At 42.9% G+C, this 19,380-nt stretch overlaps 1 protein-coding gene across 3 annotated transcripts in view; it reads left to right on the top strand.

The window, feature by feature from the left end:
- MYO10 (myosin X) overlaps positions 1 to 19,380 on the top strand; it is a 552,927-nt gene that overhangs the window by 402,046 nt on the left and 131,501 nt on the right. For all 3 annotated transcript variants that reach the window (XM_080580154.1, XM_080580153.1, XM_080580152.1), the window contains exon 2: positions 18,815 to 18,913. Coding sequence is in view for 1 of the 3 variants with exons in the window: in XM_080580152.1 (XP_080436278.1) it covers positions 18,815 to 18,913 (99 nt within the window). In the remaining 2 variants the exon portion in view is untranslated. The remainder of the gene's footprint in view (positions 1 to 18,814; positions 18,914 to 19,380) is intronic.

The raw sequence follows: 19,380 nt of genomic DNA, 5'->3' as shown, positions 1-19,380 counted from the left end.
GACCATTTTCTTCCTGCAGCCCGTTGGCTCTCCAGGGATTTGCACTGAAGCACTGGGGAAGAGGATGCCAAGATCCCATGTGCAAGTAGCATCGTGCTGTGATGGGGAGCCCTGGGACCTCCAGGGAGTTTGGGTGCAGCTTTGGAGGGGATGTGGGTGTTGTAGTCTTCAGGTGTTTGGATAAAGTTCCTCAAGAGGACCTCCCAGGACACCTCATGTGGTCCTGGTCTCTTGGTTTGTTTCTTGGTCCAGCATACAGTGCTGCTCCTACAAATTATGTTTTGAGCTTACAGTGTTCTTCCAAAGGAGCAGCTAAGTTTCACACTAGGTTGGTTTCAGTGTAATTAAGTGAGGAGCTTGGGGGTTTGCATGAATAGCTAAATAACAGTTAATCTGACTTTGATTTCATTTGTGCAGAATTGGGACCTTGATCTTCAGATCCATGTTTCTTCTTTGTTGACTTTCACTGAGCATTGATACTTTTTTAAGTCTTATCCTCTTTCTTTCTTAGCTCTGAGTGCATTTGTGGCTATCTTACACTTCTCAGGCTCCTTTGGAATATAACAGCAAAGATGCAGTGCACTTAGGCATATCCTGAGTCGAAAGAATTTTTTGAAGAACCACTCTATGCCTCTGTGAAGTCTGGCTTCGAGTGTCCCGCTTGCTCCGTCTCTTCCCAGCCTGTTTCAGAAGAGCTCCCGGGCAGCGCGCTGCTTCCTGCTGCGAGGGCTGTTACAAAGGTCTCTTCTGAACTGGGGGTCACACTGGCACGCAGGCTGCTCCCCGTCCTGAGCCTCGCTCCTCTTATCAGCAGATGTTGGTAGTTGCCAAACAAGTGGCTGCGATAGCACATGAGGGGGAAGTAGTTGGCGAGCTGAAGGCGTGTGTGGGGCGGTTTAAAGGGGCAGGAGAGTTTTAGGGTTTCACTGCTCTAAAGCTTAGTTATGAGATTGTGGCTACAGCTAATGGACCCAAAACAAGTAGCGAGAGAGAGTGTTGAGGCTTAGGTTTCTAAAATTTGGTGCCTGGACTTGTATTGAGATGTGTAATTTTATCCCTGAAAATTTAGCTCCTGGTGTTGCTCTGCTTCAGTGAAGTAACGAGGTACTGATTCAGCACGGTTTGTAATCTCAGGATGAGCACAGGACACGCAGTTCCATCTGAATTAGAGAAAAGTCACAATGTATTTAAGATTGAGCATGTTCCGAAATCCCTTGTGTTTTGGCTTCTAGCTGCATACAAGTTGCTTGGCTTCCTACACAGTCCAGGCCTCCAGTGGGAGAGGTGATGCAGGGCATCCCCATGGGGTAACTCAGGAAACCCCCAAAACTCCACTTAACAGTAGCTGGTCAAAATGACTAAAATTCAGTTGGTAACTACTACTGTTCATTGCTATAAAGTTACTCTCATGCTGAAGTGCTCCTCTGCATCACTGCTGTAATTTTGTAAATTTGTAAGCTGATAATGGAGTGTGATAGCCCCGCGTACCGCATGCTGCTTTGTCTCTCTCTTAGCCAGGAGAACTGATGTGGTCTCTGCCCCCATGTTCATACCATAAAGAATTAAGACAGGAAGTCTCTATCACAATTGGCTCTCTGTTCTCCCTGTACAGATGCAGCTTTGTTAACAAATGACTTGTCTAACTTACTGCCGTTTTTAACCCATGTCAGTATTGTTACGTTGATCTGAACGTTGACTGTAGAGCTTCTTTTATTGCAGATGCATTCCTGGAAAGCTAGAAATGAGTTCTTTCTTTGTAACTCATTTTCTTTTAATGAAGCCTTCTAGCCATCTCCTTACCAATGTGGAAAATGTGGCATGTGATGAGGGAAGAACAGGTACCACGTGTGACTTTTGTAGTGGAGTTGTTCAGCATCGACTCTGAAGTTCCACGTGAGATTTTCTGGCGTTTTAGGAAGCTGTCCTTGAGATGATCAGCTTTAAAACAGTGGAAATGTTGATACCATACTGGCCCACAGAAGGCTTAGTTTCAGTAACGCTTCTCTTAATTTAGTCGAAAGGAAGCGGAGCATTGTATGAAGTCAAGAGGAAAGGAGAGCATGCCTTCTGTGGTTTGTAACTCTATTGAAGAAATTGGTTTGTGTCAGTAGTGGATGGGGTAATTACATGCCATCCAGTGTGTTTCAGGCACCAGATGGTATCATGAGAGCTGCTGTTAGGAGGGAAAAAAACAAGTCCTATCTTAGAGACACTGTGGAAAATATGTTTAAAGAAGGATAGGACATTGCCCCCTCCTTGAAGTGAGCAGGAAGAAGCAGTGTATGATATACATTATTCATTATTGTGTACAGTACAAGTAGTAATTGAGTTTTACAGGGCATGTTCAACATCTGTGGTGCAGTATTGTCTGTATTATTCACACATCTATCTGAAGAATAGAGGGTGTGAATGTGTATGCTCTTAGAATGATTCATTAGCAGTGCGTGCTCTTTCTTGAATATTTGAGACTGAGCTTGCTGGAAAATTTTGCTAGAAGTTTCTTTTCGCAACAGAAGGACCACTGGATGTAATGACATTTTATTTCTGTCAATGTGCCCATAAGTTATTTTTAGGCGAAAAATAAACGTATATGATGATATCTGAGGGACAGACTTGCACAGTATGTGGGCTAAGAAACAAACCAAACAAAAAAAGCCAACCTCCTTGCAAGTTAGTTAAATTTGCATGTTGCCTCTGAAAATCAGGTGCATTTATGGGATTGGCCTTAATGTGAACATGAGGAATTAAAACTAAACATGTATTTTGCAGACTTGCAGCTCCAGGCATACATACTCTGTAGTTCTCCTCTACAAACAAGATCTTGCTTGTGTGGATAGGGGGTGGGGATTTAACTCCTGGTAGGAGAAAACATCATAAAAGCATAAGTATATCTGAAAATATACATAGAAATCCTGATGGTCACATTTGTGCATAAACAAACAAACATGCTCGTGGCTATCTAAAGATGAAAGGGAGTTAAAAATGTGGACAAAACAGGGTTTTATAGGCACTCTGTTCAAAAGATCTTAATTCAGTTATAAACACACTGCCAAAGTTTAGCTGTGTTTGTCAAATGGTTGAGTAGGTAGAATTACGATGAAAACACAGTCACTTCTTGAAAACAAGGACAAGTTGATACCCGAAACAATGGGGAAGCTGTAGGAAGAGCAGCCAGCCCTTGAGCAAGAGGGAAGGTGATGTCATGTGAACTCTGTCATGGGATTTGGATGACTTAAACTTCACCACTGGTTCTCTCAGAGACCTAAAATCTTCAAGGAGTAATTGAATCTATTTTCGACGTGGTTCTCTAGTTGCAAAAGACAGATACAGGATTTTCCATTTCCAACCTGTTTGTTTTTAAGCTCCTCAGGTAGTGAGGTGCAGCGTGTGAGGTGCTGGCTCTCGCACTGGTGCAGGAGGAAATAGTCACACGTGACCAGCACTGTTCCTCACTGAAGTAACAGCAGTTCTTAGGAATTTCTGATATGGAGGGTTTTGCAGTTTCTGGTGGATGCAGTTTTGAATATCAGCTCCTTGTTTTACAAATATATCTGGTTTGCAAATAAAACTTGACCTACCACCCAAGCTCAGGAGGTGGACAAGTTCCTGTTGGCTTCCTTGGTGAAGGAGCAGGCACATGGACTGGAGTCTGCAGGCATGAAACGTGAGTAGAACTCCAAGGTCTCAGAATTTATTTCCTTACCATTAAGGAAATCTTTGTTCCTGTCCGTAGAATAAAGTATTCTATGTACTGCATAAGGGCAGTATGTGCTGTAAGCAGAAGTTATTCTTCCATTTCGAGTTATTTATGACTTCTTTGAAAGGAAAACTGGTTGTATTTGAAGCCAAATCTTTTTGACCAGCCACTGAAAGAAAGTAATACAGAGCTGGCAGTGGAGGAACATGCTGCTACTGCAGCGTTTATTTGCAGTAAAGTGGAAGTAGCTTTTCATGATTCCTACTGTTGGAGCATTAAGCAGCACTGCAGGGGCACCAGATTGAGCAGAACTGTCATGTGGGGTTGGATTTTCTGGTAATAATGATCAAGAGGCTTCTCGGATGTTCTGCTGCTCTGAGATTAATAACAACAGGCTGGTTTTTGAAGAGTAGAAATACTATTTTGGCTAAAGCAGTCTGACTAATTAGTAACATGTTTAAAAGTATTTTTTTTTAAATGACACTTCTGAGAATAATTCAACGAGGATAAGTCCCCTTCTAGGTGACCAAGTTGGAGCATTTTTCTAAAACGACATCTGGGTTCAGGAAGCATATGTTGATGTGCATACATCACACTCTTATCTGCTGAAATCAAGCACATGCTCTTTCTGATGAAGGAGGATTTCTTGAATCCTCTTCTGTTCTGCAGCGATTTGCCCATATAATGCTTCTTGTGCAATTGCATGTTTCAACATTTAAGGAAATGTTTTTCGACAGTGTTTAGGTAATTTCATTTTACCCAACTTTACCTACAATTTAAAAAAAAAAAAGCACCAGACAAAGAGCCGTTTTATTGATTCATAGTTTAGTAATATGAAGAGTGACTTTACAACTAGTATGAAAAGTAGTAAGAGATGCTGGCTGTGTTTACACAAAGGCAAAAATCTATATTTGTTTTAGACTTGCATTCTTTAGTGCCATAAAAATCTGATTGTAAGTATGTAAGGTTAAATATGTTTTAATAGCTCTATGTCAAGCAGCCATGGAAAATTCCCAGTCTGAGCTTGTGCAGGCATTTGGATGCTATGAAGTCTGTACGCTTTGTGGTGTGATTTTTAAGAAGAGGCACTTCTGTGGGCAGGTGAGAATCAGTAATACAGCATTTTGAGTACTACACTTGCATTTTAATTTAGGCACCCTGCTAATTTGACTTGAACTTTCTATGCAGTCACCTTGTTTATAAATAATGTTAAGCAACATCCTTGTCATGGCAAGTCTGTAGAGTCCTGCCAGGTTTCACAAACTGGGGATCTGCATTGTACTGTCGGAGGTAGATGTTTATGGAGTTGTCTGGGCTGACTCTTACAAAAGAACTGGCTGACTTAATTTGTTGTCAGCTGAAATAAATTGCTGCATGAAAGGTTCAAGCTGTGGAGTAGATACACTTTTAGAGGTGGCTAGGAGAAAAAACATGGCTCCCTGGGCTTTAAGGACAACAAGGGTGACTTGTGAAAGCGTGCCATCCGGTGTGTTGTAGCTTCCAGCATACCTTTTGGGTAGCAGGGCGAAGAAATGCAGAGCAGCTTTAGAAGCCTGCTAGAGCACTTCCCTTACAGGAGGAAAGCATGTTTCTGTCAGACTTGAAGTTGTTGCATGTTGTATGTATGTTGCATGTCTGTTTCCTTATAGAGGCATAGGTTCATATGTGGGTTTTCCAAGGCACTAGGTAGTGCTTTATAATACAATGTCTTGAAGACAAAGTGGCCAGAGTGGGAAGAAGTGCCTGCTTCTGGGCACGTTCCTGTGAGCAGCACAATCCCTGCACATTGCTATGTCCTTAGCTCTCCACCAAGATACCCGTCCTTTGCGTGCAAATACATTTCACACCCCCAGGTCTCAGCTGTTGCTGTGTTATTCTCACCAGCCTTGACGTCTGCTGGGATTTGCTGTTGAACGTTTCAGTCTAAAAGCAGCTGTGCTGTTGATGTGTCTTTCTCTTCCCCTAATCCGGGGCAGCGCAGCTTTTCACAGCCCATGCTTGTGGGTGCTTCCAGGCTGGGAGACAACGTGAAGTGTTGGTTGCAGCTGGTAGGTCATTGTGTGAAGGAAACGGGATCTCCTCCCTGGGTTTAGACCAAAAAACCTGAGTGTAACGTCTTGGCCTGAGTAGGTCATGCAGGAAACTACGCTCTGATTTCAGGCCTGATCCTGGAGAAGCAGGGAGAAATCTACTGCAGTGATGCTCTGCGTCTCTCTTGAGCAAGCCTTGACTAATGGGGAGAGCTTTGGTATGAAGAATCCCCACCTTTAGATATGGAAGGTGCAGCTCTGGGGGAATTAAAATGTATAGTTAGTCATTTGGCCAAGAAGGTCGTTTACCCACTGAGGGGTGTTGAGCTGTTTAGCCCAGGTGCTGTTTTGCTTTTGCAGGTAGGAAGTAGCAATCTAGAACAGTTGCGGCCCAGATGCATTTACTTGTACTCATCATTTACCTCTGCGATAAATGCCCATTTTGTCAGGTACTAATGCTTCAAATCACTTCTGTTTTGTTAAGGTCTCCTAATTGTCTTTGTGGTTTAGTTTTGGATTAAATCTTCCATCAATCTGCAATACAGTGCAATGAATGTGTTAAAAAAAAAAATAAATTACAGAATCAAGTGCTCCGTGTTGGTGCTTTTAATACTAGGTTGAGGGAGATGTTTTCTCCTGCTAACTGCTACCAGCTTGTATAAACATGCATTGGAGAAAAAAAATAATGAAATAAATCAGCAACACATTCATACAGGAAATGTTCATCTCTGTCGTGAAAAAAAAGGATGATGAAAAATGCGAATGTGTCAAATCTCTAGGTGTGCCTGTGAGTGAGGAAATGCACCACACCTTCTTGTTGAAAGCTGGAGCACAGATCTGTAGCTTCTGTGAAAAGATGCTACGAGCCAAAAGGAAAGGTGTGGTGGTGTGCATCCTAGGAACCTGAGAGCTGCTTTATGTTGCCTGCTTTGGGGGTTTCCCTGTAGCTGCGAGATGGAAAGGTGTATGGCTTTACAGGGTCTGTTCCAGCGTATGGCATGGAAGTATTGATGACCAGAAAAGGGCTGTGGATTTTCTGTGTGCTGATTGATGTAAATACCTGCTCCTTTTCTGGGTTTTCTGGTAAAGGTGTTCCCTTCTGGCAGCCTAATGGTGGATGTGTTTAAAAGGAGTCAATATTTACTACATGTACTTTCTACAAAAAAAATCTCAAAGGAAAAATGACTTGCCCTATAGATGCTTCATTTTGTGGTAGCACAACTGCAGAAAAATCAAAACACATGCTGGTGAGAGTAGGATTACTGGAAGGAAACGTATCTCGTCAGAGAGAAGGAGTGGACTAAGCAAAAGCAGGAGATTGCTTTCCAGGGGGTTGTGACCTTGAGGGGCTGAATATAATGAATGCAATGTTTCAGGCTGCCTTTTTACCTTGCAACTGCTGCATACCATTGGTATTCATCAGCATTGATGAGGCTCTGCAGTGGAAAGCCTTGCAAAGCATCACTTCATCTCTGAGAGGAGCATAAAGCTGATAAAATGCGAACCTTCAGCATGCGTGCAGGAAACACTGCTGCCTTTTATCTGAACTTAATGGCTTTCCAGCTTTACCTAAAATATAAGTGTTGTTGCTAAATGTACCTTCGGTATAGATTCCACAGGTTTTGGCTAAGCTGCACCTTCAATATTTATTCACGTGGGTGTAAAGCAGCACCAGTGCAGCATGCTTTGGGGCCACGTAACCTCCAGGAAGGCTGGGATTAGCCCTGATTGTCGGATTCCTGGTCGCACCATTGAACGATTGACTGGGAGAGTATGCTTAGGATGAATTTCTCTACTGCTACTGCATCCTGTCCCCTAAGGTCCCTGTTTGCTTCTGTGAGGGGAAGTGTTACCAAATGGCTCTTACAATTGATTTTTCTTTAAAGGTGTTTGATCATAGTTTGAGAAGTAATCCGTGAGTGACTATTTCATACTTACTGACACTTTGCTTTTTGGTTCAGGGTTGGTAGGTGAGCACATTTATATCCTATTTTTAAGTTATTTAAATATTGAATGGATTTTTGAATTGAATAATAAATTAATCAATATTTATTATAATAAATTATTAAGTTATAGGTTTGTATCCTGCACAGTTTGGTATATTCTCTTTATATTTCAGAAAGGTGAGGAGTTCTTCTACTTTGAAATTCAGTGGTGATCAAATTGTATGTGACTTACATCTTACTTTATGGTTGAGTGTTAAAATCGGTTGGGAGCCTCTCCTTGAGGTGCTGGCACACCTGGCAGCACTTCTGTCAGGTGCATGGGAATAAGCCTGTGCTCTGCACTTTAATGATAACATGTGCCATTATTTTTGCTTAATTGGTTGTATTTTCATCAGATGATCTCCAGACAGGTAATTTGCAGTTGCTCAGTGATTATTGTGGTTTGCAGCAAACAAATTAGTGTGGGAAGATGCTAACATGAGCTTCACAACTTCCTGTGTCAGTGGCAGGATCTGTTCTTTCTGTGCTCCCCTGAAGCATGAGAGGTAAGGAGGGAGAGCATAGAGGGGTGCCATGCTGCTCTCTGCTCCTCAGGATGTTCGTGTGTTGCTGTGGAGAAAGGTCATCCCATCTTCCAAGCCTGCTTGTGAAAGCCAAGCACCGTAGCTGGGCTTCAGATGTGGAAGGGTGCGCTGCCCCAAGTCAGGCTGCTTATGTCCTTGATTTTTAAGGATTTTTCAAGGATTAATTTTTAGGGTGAATTTTTAATTAATTACTTTTCAGGGATTTTAGGGTTGCTCATACCCTGGGGATGTAGTACTGGTTCCCTACCACCTCCAGGTGTTTCATAACATGTGTTGGACTTGTTCAGTGAGCTTGATAATTGTAAGCTTGATAATGTCCACCTGAGCTTCCAGAACCAGCCTCAGCTGTGCTGCTGCCAAGTCGCTGAAGTCAGTTGTTGCAGGCCAGAAAACCACATTTTCCTGGCTGGGTATGGACAGGGCAGGTATTTATTTTTCATCCGTCACGTGTGCAAAGAGGCTGCTAGGCTGTGGGGTGACCTAATCTCTTGGAGTTGATGTGGCGAAAAGATATTTGTCCTGGATTCGGTACGTTGCCTCTGATTTATTACAGAGAACATGGATAGGGTCGAGCAGGTGGTGGTGGTGAAAGGTACTGGAGGAATCGTTGCAGCTGCTGGGGATGAAGGACCCAAGCTCTGTCTGCTAAGTGTGGGGCAGCCCAGATCTGTCAACTGCTTGTGGCCAGGGTGTCACTGGGATTTGTTCCTCAGCCTGGAGTCAGAGCAGCCGAATGGGCCTTCAGAAAGGCAGGGTACATTGGCTATTGTGGGTGCTGCTGAACAGGCCCAACAACACCACCTGACTTACCGACTGCCAGTGCTGTCTGTCTTCTCTTCCTTCTGGCTGTTACACCCTGCTACCTGTTGGCTGTGGTCAGGCCTTTCCCCCACAGGTATGAAGGGTCCTCTTGATGTCTGAGATGGGGTAGATGGGCAGAGTAAGGAAGGGGTTCTCATGTTTGCAGGGCAAGAGCTGAGTCCAGTCTTGCTTAACATCTTCATTAGCGATATGGATGACGAGGTAGAATGCACCCTCAGTAAATCCATAGACAGCACAAAACTGGGGGTACCCAATGCAGCCTTCCAGAGGGACCTTGGCAGGTGGAGAGGTGGGCTGACAAAAACCTCATGAAATTCGACAAGAAGTGCAGAGTCCTGCACCTGGGGAGGAACAACCCCAGGCCCCAGTACGTGCTGGGGGCAACATGTCAGCAACGTGCCCTTGCTGCTAGGAAGGCTAATGGTGTTCTTGGCTGTATTAGGCAAAGTATCGCCAGCAAGTCAAGAGAGGTGATCCTTCCCCTCCATTCAGCACTGCTAAGTCCCGTTGTGAACCACCTAGCACAAGAGAGACCTGGACGTATTGGAAGAGTCCAATGGAGGGCTATGAAGATGATCAAGGGACTAGAGTACCTCTCCTATGAGGAGAGGCTGCGGAAACTGGGACTGTTCAGCCTGGAGAAGAGGAGGCTCAAGGGGGGGAATCTCATCAATGTATATAAGTCCCTGAAGGAAGGGTGGCAAGAAGATGAAGCCAGCTTCTTTTCAGTGATGCCCAGTGCCAGGACAAGAGGCAATGGGCAAACACTGCAACAGAGGTGGTTCCCTGTGAACATCGGGAGGCACTTCTTTACCGTGCAGGTGACTGAGCACTGACACTGGTTGCCTGGAGAAGTTGTGGAGTCCTCCTCCTTGGAGATCTTCAGAAGCTGCCTGGAAATATTCCTGGGCATCTTACTCCAGATGTACCTGCTTGAGCAGGGGGTTTGAACCAGATGACATCCAGAGAGCCCTTCCAACTTCAACAATTCTATGATTCTGTGATTTAAGATTATTCTGTGTCTAGTAATCGGCATTTCTGTTAGTGAAATAAGTAAATGAAAGAACTGTGGACTGAATGAGTCCATTATTCTCTTCTCTCCCTCCCTTTCACACTTAACTTTCTTAGCCTTGAAATGCAGTCTTGCTAATCCTTACAGCTCCAAATTGTAAACTGTGTCTTTCCAAAATCCTGAGTTTTAGTTTTAAGAGAATATGGAGCATGGAAGAACAGGGCGGGGAAGAAACGCTTACAGAGTAATGTGGGCAGAGTGGGTTGGTTTGGTTTTTGACTTAAGGCTATGATCTTATGTCTATTTTCTGCAACAGAGGTAAGGCTGGAAATAGCTTGCTGTCTCGCATGTCCCCCTTGAAGCCCAGGAAAATACTAATCATGTGTAAACTGATGTTTTTGAGTTGCAGGTAAATGTAAACAAATAAAAATCCCTCAAGTATGGTTACAGCTGTAGTAGGATTGTGAAATTTGACAATATGAAAACGAGTTAAATTGGAACCTTTTGTAATTTGATTTTAGCAACGTGGAAAGTGAAAGCTGTGATGATCATCTTGGGAGTGTTTAAGTATGCGTGTTACCTCACACAGTGTATGGCTTAATAGGAATTATTTTCATGTAAGAATCCCACTTGGCTAAAGATAAGTTTCCCTGGAGTCATCTGCTTGATTGGTATGGAGGGAGAGGGGGAAAGAGCAAGAAGAAAGAAGATGATGATGATGAGTGTCCTAGAAACCAGGAAAAGGCCTTGCATTGCCCAGTTCTCTTCCTCGTGTACTTTTAGGTGCAACGCAGTTATTTTATGGATGATGCTTCTTGACGTAAGAAGGCCTTAATAACTTCTACCAGAATAGGTTTAGGTAACTGGCAAAAAGCAGTCAATGGTAGAAACTATCTTGAACAGGAATTTCATCTGCTTTGGGATCTAAAATCAGGCTGAACCAGTATGATGTCTCTCTGGGCATGCTTCTATAGCACAATGAGTATCTGAGAAAAACTAGTACCATATAGTTGTTCTGTATTAAAACTTCTAAAAAATCAGTGTCTAGGTACTTTGTACAATGGTGTTAAAACCAGTTCCTTGAGCGATGAGCCTAAAAGACACGCATCTCATGAAAATAAATGGTAAACACCTCTCTTCAGGACCTGTGTGTCCAACAAATGTGTGTTTTTTTACTTAATCAGCTTTTAAGTACTCAGAGATGTCCTTCCTAAATAAAACATTTTGAAGTGAGACGGAACATCCTTGCAAGTGGGAGTTCCCAGACTCTTCATGGGATTTACATGTGGTGAATGAGGAACAGCTTTCAAGCTGAGCCTCAAACTAACCCATGTTCCAGAGGAGTCCATCTCTTCTGTGTTGTTCCAGAGGAGTCCATCTCTCCTGTGTTACTCCAGGCATGCCACGTGGTTGGTGCTTGTGAGTCCTCTCACCTGGTCTTCACTTTGTACTCTGTTCAGGCAGCAGAGGCAAGAAGAAGATGAAAAAAAGTGCTAGGGTGTTCTAGAACATTTCTGAGAAATGGCTTTGAGATTCTTAGCAACTTGTGCCAAATGAAGATTTGGCAGCTGGAATATTTCAAAGGCAAAATTTCTTAAGAAGAGCGAAGTTGTAGACTACCAAGCACAACTGACTATGAGGCACAACTGAGTGCTGTGGATAGCTACAGGCACTTTTCTCCCCAGGTCAGTGGCAGAGGTACATGGCAGCGTAACGGCTTACTAGATGACACAGAAAAGATTGTTTGCAGAAGCTAATGATGATTTAAAGAGGCTTTGGGCAGTTGTGCTGGACTAACTGCTCTTGCCATATTGTTATAAGCCTCGATGAACAGCTTTTAGAGGGAAATCTCTTCCCCTGCTACTTCTACGTGCACTTACACCATCCTTCCTCGCTTCTGACTTTGTTGCAATTATATGCTGCAAAAAAAACCCGGGCTCACATGGATGAAGAACTGTGTATGTGTGTGTAGATTAGTTATAATTCTGTTGGTTTTAAGCAAGTAAAGAAGGTTTTTTATGTTTGTAGTCATCGCTGTAATTGATTTAAAAAAAAAAAAGAACTGTTTTTGAAAAATAAGGATGCTTGGCAAAACAAAGCTGTCATCAAAGACAAGTGCAACTTTGTTTGAAATCTGTGAAGACAGATTTAGGGCTTGTATGGTTGGTTCTTAGGACAAATTCTATGCTTTTTTGTGAGCATACTGTATATTCCTTTTTAGGAACTTGGATTAGGGGAGAGAATTACATGCTGCTTACCTTTTTAAGGTGACCATGAACATCCCAGGAGGTCTGTCATTTGCCTGTCTGTTTCTACCCCCTGCCCCAATATGGCTGGTGATGGAAAGGTTTGCAGTGGCCCCAAGCTCTTTTCCTCTGTGTTGCTTACATCTCCCCTCTGTCACCAACAACAGCCTCTTCTTCTTTCTCACTGATTTGTTGTCTTTTTCAACTACCTCTCTTCCTTATGAGTTTTAACAGTTTATTTTCTCTCACCTGAGATGGGATGGGGAGAGCTGTGGAGGCAGTACTGTGTGCAGGACCCATTTCTGGTACGTGCTGGTGATTTACAGAGGGACTTGAAACTGTGGATCCACTAAACATGGAAACATTGCTGTGCATGTTCCCTACTTCCCTGATTTCACATTTTGCAGATTTATTCACAGTTGATAAGTACTACTCAGAGTGCTAATTTTTAACTTTGGAATTAATCAGAAATGCTATTGACTCAACTGCCTAGAATTTTTTTTTTTTTTTTAACATAGACTTGCAGGCACAAGAAACAGATGTCTCCTAGCAGCCTGTCCTGCCTGCCTGAGACTGGTAATGGGTATAGGCCTTCCAAATTCTGATACTGTTCTGTTTTTGTAGCTGTGATCCCTATGGTGTAGGTTGGGCAGTACTCAAAGCACAAAAAGATAGTATTTTGCAAAACTTGACAAAATGTAAAGGTAACACGTGAATCTTTCTCATTAAAGTCATAATTCAAACCGTAGCAATACTGCTAACTCTTTTGAAAAGACTTGATGGCATCTTACTGCTATATTTTCTTCTAAGTTTCCTAATGGTGTGGAAACTTCATCGTCCTCAGGAGCTGGTAACCATGTCTTCAGAGCTTCATTAGTGAGTGCAATTGCTTTTTGGCTTTTGATCTAGGTCTGCTGGTAATGTGTGTATTCAAGCTAAGCAGCAGAAGGTGGGGCGGGGTGTGCTTGTCCACCTGCACGTTTAAAGGTTAATCTCTGCTCTGTTTGTGTTGAGAAAAACTGGAAACTATATATTTTTTAAAAGGCTTTACTATATAAAGTGGCAGTGGTGTGAAGGGAGGGTGTATTCAAAGGCCTGTGGACGGTAAACATTAATTCCAGTTCCCCATTGAGTCCGTAATAGTAATAATATCTGTTTTAGTCCAGTTAGTTGCTTTTAAAGTGGCAGGCTGTTGTCAGTGCTGCGCTATCTCCAGTTACTGAAACAAGAGGAGATGGATTGTGTTCAAGGTTAATCAACAGCTGCTGCGCAGACCTCAGGAGCAGAAGAGCTGGTGCTTTGATCTCATGTGGGGGATGGACAGACAAGAGAAACATCGAGCGTTCAGGAGATTTTGTTCTGCACTAAACTCTCCTCCTAAACTGACCTTATATCCCCTGGAAACTGCTTCGTGGTTTTGTTCTGCGTTATAACAGTAAAGTAAAGCAATATGGCTTAGGAGGCAGAGCTAAACTCATTGAGGGAAAGGTGTTGGTAGCTTACTTTGCTCTCTGAGGAAATTGTAAGTAGTGCCTTCGGTGTTTTGAAAATGAATTCTACTTCATTCAGCTAGATTAAGTATGTGCCAAGATCTAAGTGTGTAGTCGTTTAATGAAGTTGAGTTTAAGATTCTGGAATTTAGATTAAATGCTCAAATACCTTCCAGAGCTGGCTTTCTCTCGCACTCTGCAGAGACTTAGGATTCAATTAGTCCTTCTCCGTAACTCCTTCTGTCCCTTGATAATCTGCCTTCCCGACAGAAAACTGCCGGTTACTGATGGGGGAAGGCAGAATGGCTGGAAAGAGAGTTCCGCTATTGATTAGTTTATTTCTCTTTCATAGACTGTGTGGCAGTAGCATACACAGACTTAGTACTAACTCAGTATTTCAGCCACCCCAGAAATCCAGCGCTGGGGAATCCTTTTGCTGATGAGCACACAGTCCCTGTAGAGAGGGGGACCTAGATCAAGAACAACATTCTGAATTACGCATTAAGATGTCAGGCAAGTGGCCATTATTTCTTTTTTTTTTTTTTCTCTGGACTTTCCCATGGAAGAACAGGTCTGGTTTTCTGTTTGGGAGGTCTGACACTTCATTTTGGGCTGAAGTTGGTGAGAGAGATCCTACTTTCAGTGAACGTTGAGTTTGCCACTGAGTTGTTTGGCCAGGCATGCACGTGGCACATTAGGATTTTGGGGTACCTGAAGTGAAGTGTTTTCAGTTTTGCTAAGCTAGTAATGAAGGGCAAGTTTTCAGAGACAAAAGAGTTAGTTAATATGAAATTGCCAACGTTATATTTCTATCTGCATAGCTTTTTTTATTGGTATGGCCCTCCTAATGATTAGTGCATAATTTAGTAAAGAGGAGTAACAAAGATAAATGTGGTTTTAGTTATCTTTATCATGAAAAAGCTATGTCTGGCTTGACCGAGTTAATAACATCTTTTCCTGTCTCTCAGAATTTGTTTTTGAGCCAAGCTACTACAGTGCATAAATGAAAGGTTTTCTAAATACATATTGACTATTGTTTCCTTTGCTTTGTCAAGGCCTAACAATGAATGCTGTTTGAATGCAGTTGTGACAATAACCTACATTAGTTGCCCTTAATTTAAAGCAGTTTTAACTGCTTTGAATCAATTGCATTGATGAGTCGACTGGATTTTTACATTATAACATGTGAATGAGTAGCATTTAGTCTTAGACGATGACAGTTATTATGCAATGGGTGCTTGTTCATACATATGTGTGTGTATATACACTATATATCTACACTATATAAAAAATGTGATTATTGTGCAGGCAGTTACTTTATTCACCATACAACCTGGATATGTACAAAACTGGATTTGTTAATTATGGTTTTGCAATGAATTCTCCACTGTTTATCTGAGATAAAGTTCTTCTATTCTGGAAACCAAAACATGAGCTGTTTCCAATAGAAAGTTAAAAAGTTGATTTTTGTCATCTGTAAGAACAGAACACCCAGGAGGATAAGTAGTCATCTTTGCAATTTCAGCAGTAAAATCTGCAAGTGAAAAGAACTCAGGACTTCTTCAGGTGGCCTTACAGGTGTGAGATTTACAAACCTCTTTCCTTTGCCTTTTGGAGTCAGAAGAAATCAATTGGCTATGGAAATAATGGCATACGGCCCTCCTTCTGTACATACAATTCCAAGTACCTTTACAACTTTGCTTCACTGAAGTAAAAACCATTGGGCTTTAGTAAGCACTTCATGGCTTTGTTTTCCCCCTTATCACAGAGTAACAGGATGGCAATGTCCCAGATTGCTTGTCAGGGAGTGACCGAGTTACCAAGTTTCTCCCCTAAAAATAAGTTGAGATCAACATGTGTGCATTCAATGGAGTCCTTCCTTGGAGGGCTCACAGCTGGTATCTAAGCTGGTATCCTGGAGAGCTGGCTGCATGCTCTCTATCTCCATCCAGCAGGTCCAGAAGTCTGTGCCTGGTAGTCATTCCTTGCACTCACCCTACAGACCACCAGGCTAAATCAGGTTGGGCTTTAGGCTCTGAGAAGAAGCCTCAGATTTTTATTTCAATGAATCCTTTTTTATAACCTACCTTTCTGAAGTGAAATCAAAAGGTGGTGGCACCTTGCTAAAAGATACCGCTGGAGTTAGTGGGCATTTTGAAACAACATCCCTTGCACTTGGTCAGAAATTGTGAAATGAAAGTGTACCTAAACTCTGGAATCAAAGTAGATTCATTTGAAGCTTTTGTAGATCTGAAGACTACCAAGTCTTCGGTATATGTCGTCTGTAAATTAACTACTGAGGATTTTGTTCTCAAAGCTGTCACTTGCTTGTAACAAATATGCTTCAGAGGGATTGCAGTGTAGTTACAGAGCGTGCTGGGCATGGAAGATGACCGTAACTTGGGTAGCTCCTATGGGATCTTTTGCTAAGGCATTTTTTATATTTTATTTCTTCCCTTCCCAAGACTGGGAGGTCCTGCAGTGTACCCTGCCCGTGGACAGATGTTGTATTGTTGAGCCACCTTGCCAGAGCACACGTTGTATTTGCATTTCGGAGGCCTCGGGCTTTGCAAACCACATTGTTCCAGCAGTCTCTGAATAGTGGCTATTGACCCCTAACAATGTACATTTGTTTAAATGAAACCGTTCCATACTTGCTTTAAAATGCTTGTTTTAGGGCTAGCCCAGCCAAGTGAATGCTTCTGTGCAGGCCCCTGTTTCTGCTTCATAGCCAGAAAAATGCAGAATTCATTATTTAATTTCACTATGGAAAAGATTATTCTCCTTATGAGAGGCTATTTTGAATTCTGAGGTTTTGGCAAATATTGTTGTGGCTCAATGTTTATAAGCTTTTTTCATTGCCCTTGAAAGCATAAACTTCATGCTACTGTGCTCGGGGATTCTGGCAAATAATAAACGAGATGAACAACAGGGTTTTGGTTGTCCTGAAGTGCTTGAGGAACTTGACTGCATTTGGACAAACAGGGTTTTTTGCTGTGTATTTGTGTGTTTATAGGGATCGAATTCAGAGGTGGAGACTGACTGGCAGGGACACTTGATGAAGCTTTCTTCTGGGAAGGTAGTTAGTCTGGAGCAGAGTCCTTTTCGCCACCTAGGGTGACTTCAGCATGTCATCCAACCTGTTGTGATTCGTGAGCTTGACTGTGGTTATTTGCTATGGGGGTGAAGTGAGGTTTTATCAGTGTTGCTGGTGAGGAGCCGAGGAAGCCTGAGAGCAATACCTCCTGTCATGCAGAGCACCTGCTGGCTCTTGGGCTCCTGTGTGCAGACCCAAGGAAGCGGGTGCTACTACTGGGTTTTGAATTACATTTTCAAGCCCCCTCTCACTTAGACCACTCTCAGGGAGCCCTCTGTTTCTCCCTCTTTCCTGCTGTGGTTGCTGGTGCTCTGCTTTCTGTTTGGCACCACGCGCATTTCCTTGCTCTGTGCTGACGCTATGCCCTCGAGTCGACATACCCCATACTGCCTTGGACTTGGTATAAACCTGGAAACAGTCTGGCTCAAGGTTTTGGACATAAAATGACAAACAGCTCCGCAGGCACTTAAAAAGGAATGCAGTTTGCCAAAAGATGGAAGGGGGGCAAAAATCATGGATGCTCTTGTGTGTGATCCCCTGTATGTGGCTGAGCTCATGCCATTCAGAGAAACCCAGCAGCAAAAGTTTGCTCTCTGTAAGCTTCACTTTGTTTCTCAGTGCTGCTGTCCTCCCAACATAGGAACAACGATGGTGTTTATTCAACAATATTTTAAATGTATGCAACTTGTAATGTGGCTGAGCTTCTGAGGTAGACATTTGAGCCACTCTTTAAGGACATAACAGGAATAAACTGTATTTGTTGTGGTTGTTCGTCAAGAACCTGCACCCAAACCAACTTTTAAAAGCCTCAAGTCTTTTTTCTGTGCGTACAAATTCAGACAAGGATGATCTTTGAATGCTGGCATGCAAGATTAATTATTTGAATTGGTTTTTTTCAGGGGTTGTACAACCAAAGTCACCATCTTTGGCTTATCAAAGTATATCCCAGCCCCTTCCTATCATGCCTTTACCTTTCCTTCCGGAAAGAATTTGCCTGTTCTGATGGAGGCGACACAAAAGCCTCTGTTCTCTAAACAGGCCTAAAATACTGTATTTCTGATACGGAGCCTGCTGTCCCTGTATAGAAAAAGGAGTACAGTTTGTGTTTGAGGTTCAGACCACTGGGGTGCTGCTTCTGAATATCTTCATGCTTCTTGAAGGCATCTCCTGCTCAGAGCAGCTGAAGCAGGTGTGATTACCCTGCCCATCTGCCTCATGTGCACTTGGTGCTGGCTGTTTCTCTTCCTCTGTGCTGGATGGATCTACCTCTGAGGGCTACAGACAGCCAAATGAAAAACTAAAATAGTCTTACCCTGCACCTACCCTCTTTCACTGCATTGACTTAGGTGGTTCACTGATGGTGTTTCTGTTGCCTCTTCGGCTCTAAACAGCAAATGCTATTTCTTTGTCACTTTTCTTGCTGGCAGATTTTTAAAATCTGAGTTCTTGTTCAGCCAGGAGAACAGGACAGGATAAAGGGCAAGGGGGGTTAGAAAACATGTGAAAGTTGGTAGGGGAGAAGTGCTGTGATCCTAACGGGTTGAAAATAAACAGGTAGTGAGCCTGCTGGCTTTGAGGAGCATCTTTTAAATGGCGTGTAAATTTAAACACTGCTTTGTAATTTTGTGTGTGCTAACATGAGGCATGTGACTCAGTGAATTAGCCTCAGCTGTTCATGCTGGCATTTAGGCACTTCTATTAAAAACAAACCAAAAGTACTCCTGTGTTTACGTACTTTACTTATGGCAGAAGATAACTACTTGCTGAAAGATTATTTTATTTCTCACTTGCTTATTTCGCAAGTGAGCTTGCTTGCAACTAGCTTGCTTTCCTTTTATTTTCTTGAGTTTCCATTTATGCCATCTATAACTCTATTTTGTTTTATTTTAGGGGTCTCGCGTCTGGTTGCGAGAAAATAATCAGCATTATCCAAGTACTGTTCATTCCTGTGCAGAAGGAGTCATCGTGTTCAGGACAGACTATGGCCAGGTATGTGCATTGCTCCTATTTGCTTCCTCCTTTCTACCACTCTGTGGAAAAGAAACAATTCTGCCTAACAGGGAGGGCATAGGAGAATGTAAAACTCTAAGGCGTGTGAATAGCAGCATACCTTTTATATGACTCGAATGTGGAACTTTGGTTTCAGTCGTGCTGTCCATTGCATATCTGGTCAGCTGCTACAGCTGTGTCTGGCAGCGCTGAAGGTTTGAGAGCTGTGTCCAGGATGTTACTTAGATCCCAGCGGCTCCATCCTACTTGCTCAGGTTACCTGGGCTGTTGCAGGCAGCGTGTTGTCTGCTGTGGTAGCGTACCACTGGCTGCCAGCTGGTGAAGGAGGCTGGTGGGCAACTTCTGCTCTCTCCTCCCCCTCCCCCTTTTCTTTTTCTTTTCTCTTTGGCCAGAAGAAAGCAGAACAAACCCTGCCAGTTGCTGACAGCATGGAAATGCTCTGCTTT

This window comes from Anser brachyrhynchus (genome assembly GCF_964034855.1).
Source record: "Anser brachyrhynchus genome assembly, chromosome: 2".
In the NCBI taxonomy this organism is placed as follows: domain Eukaryota; kingdom Metazoa; phylum Chordata; class Aves; order Anseriformes; family Anatidae; genus Anser; species Anser brachyrhynchus.
This window is presented reverse-complemented; position numbering and strand designations above follow the sequence as displayed.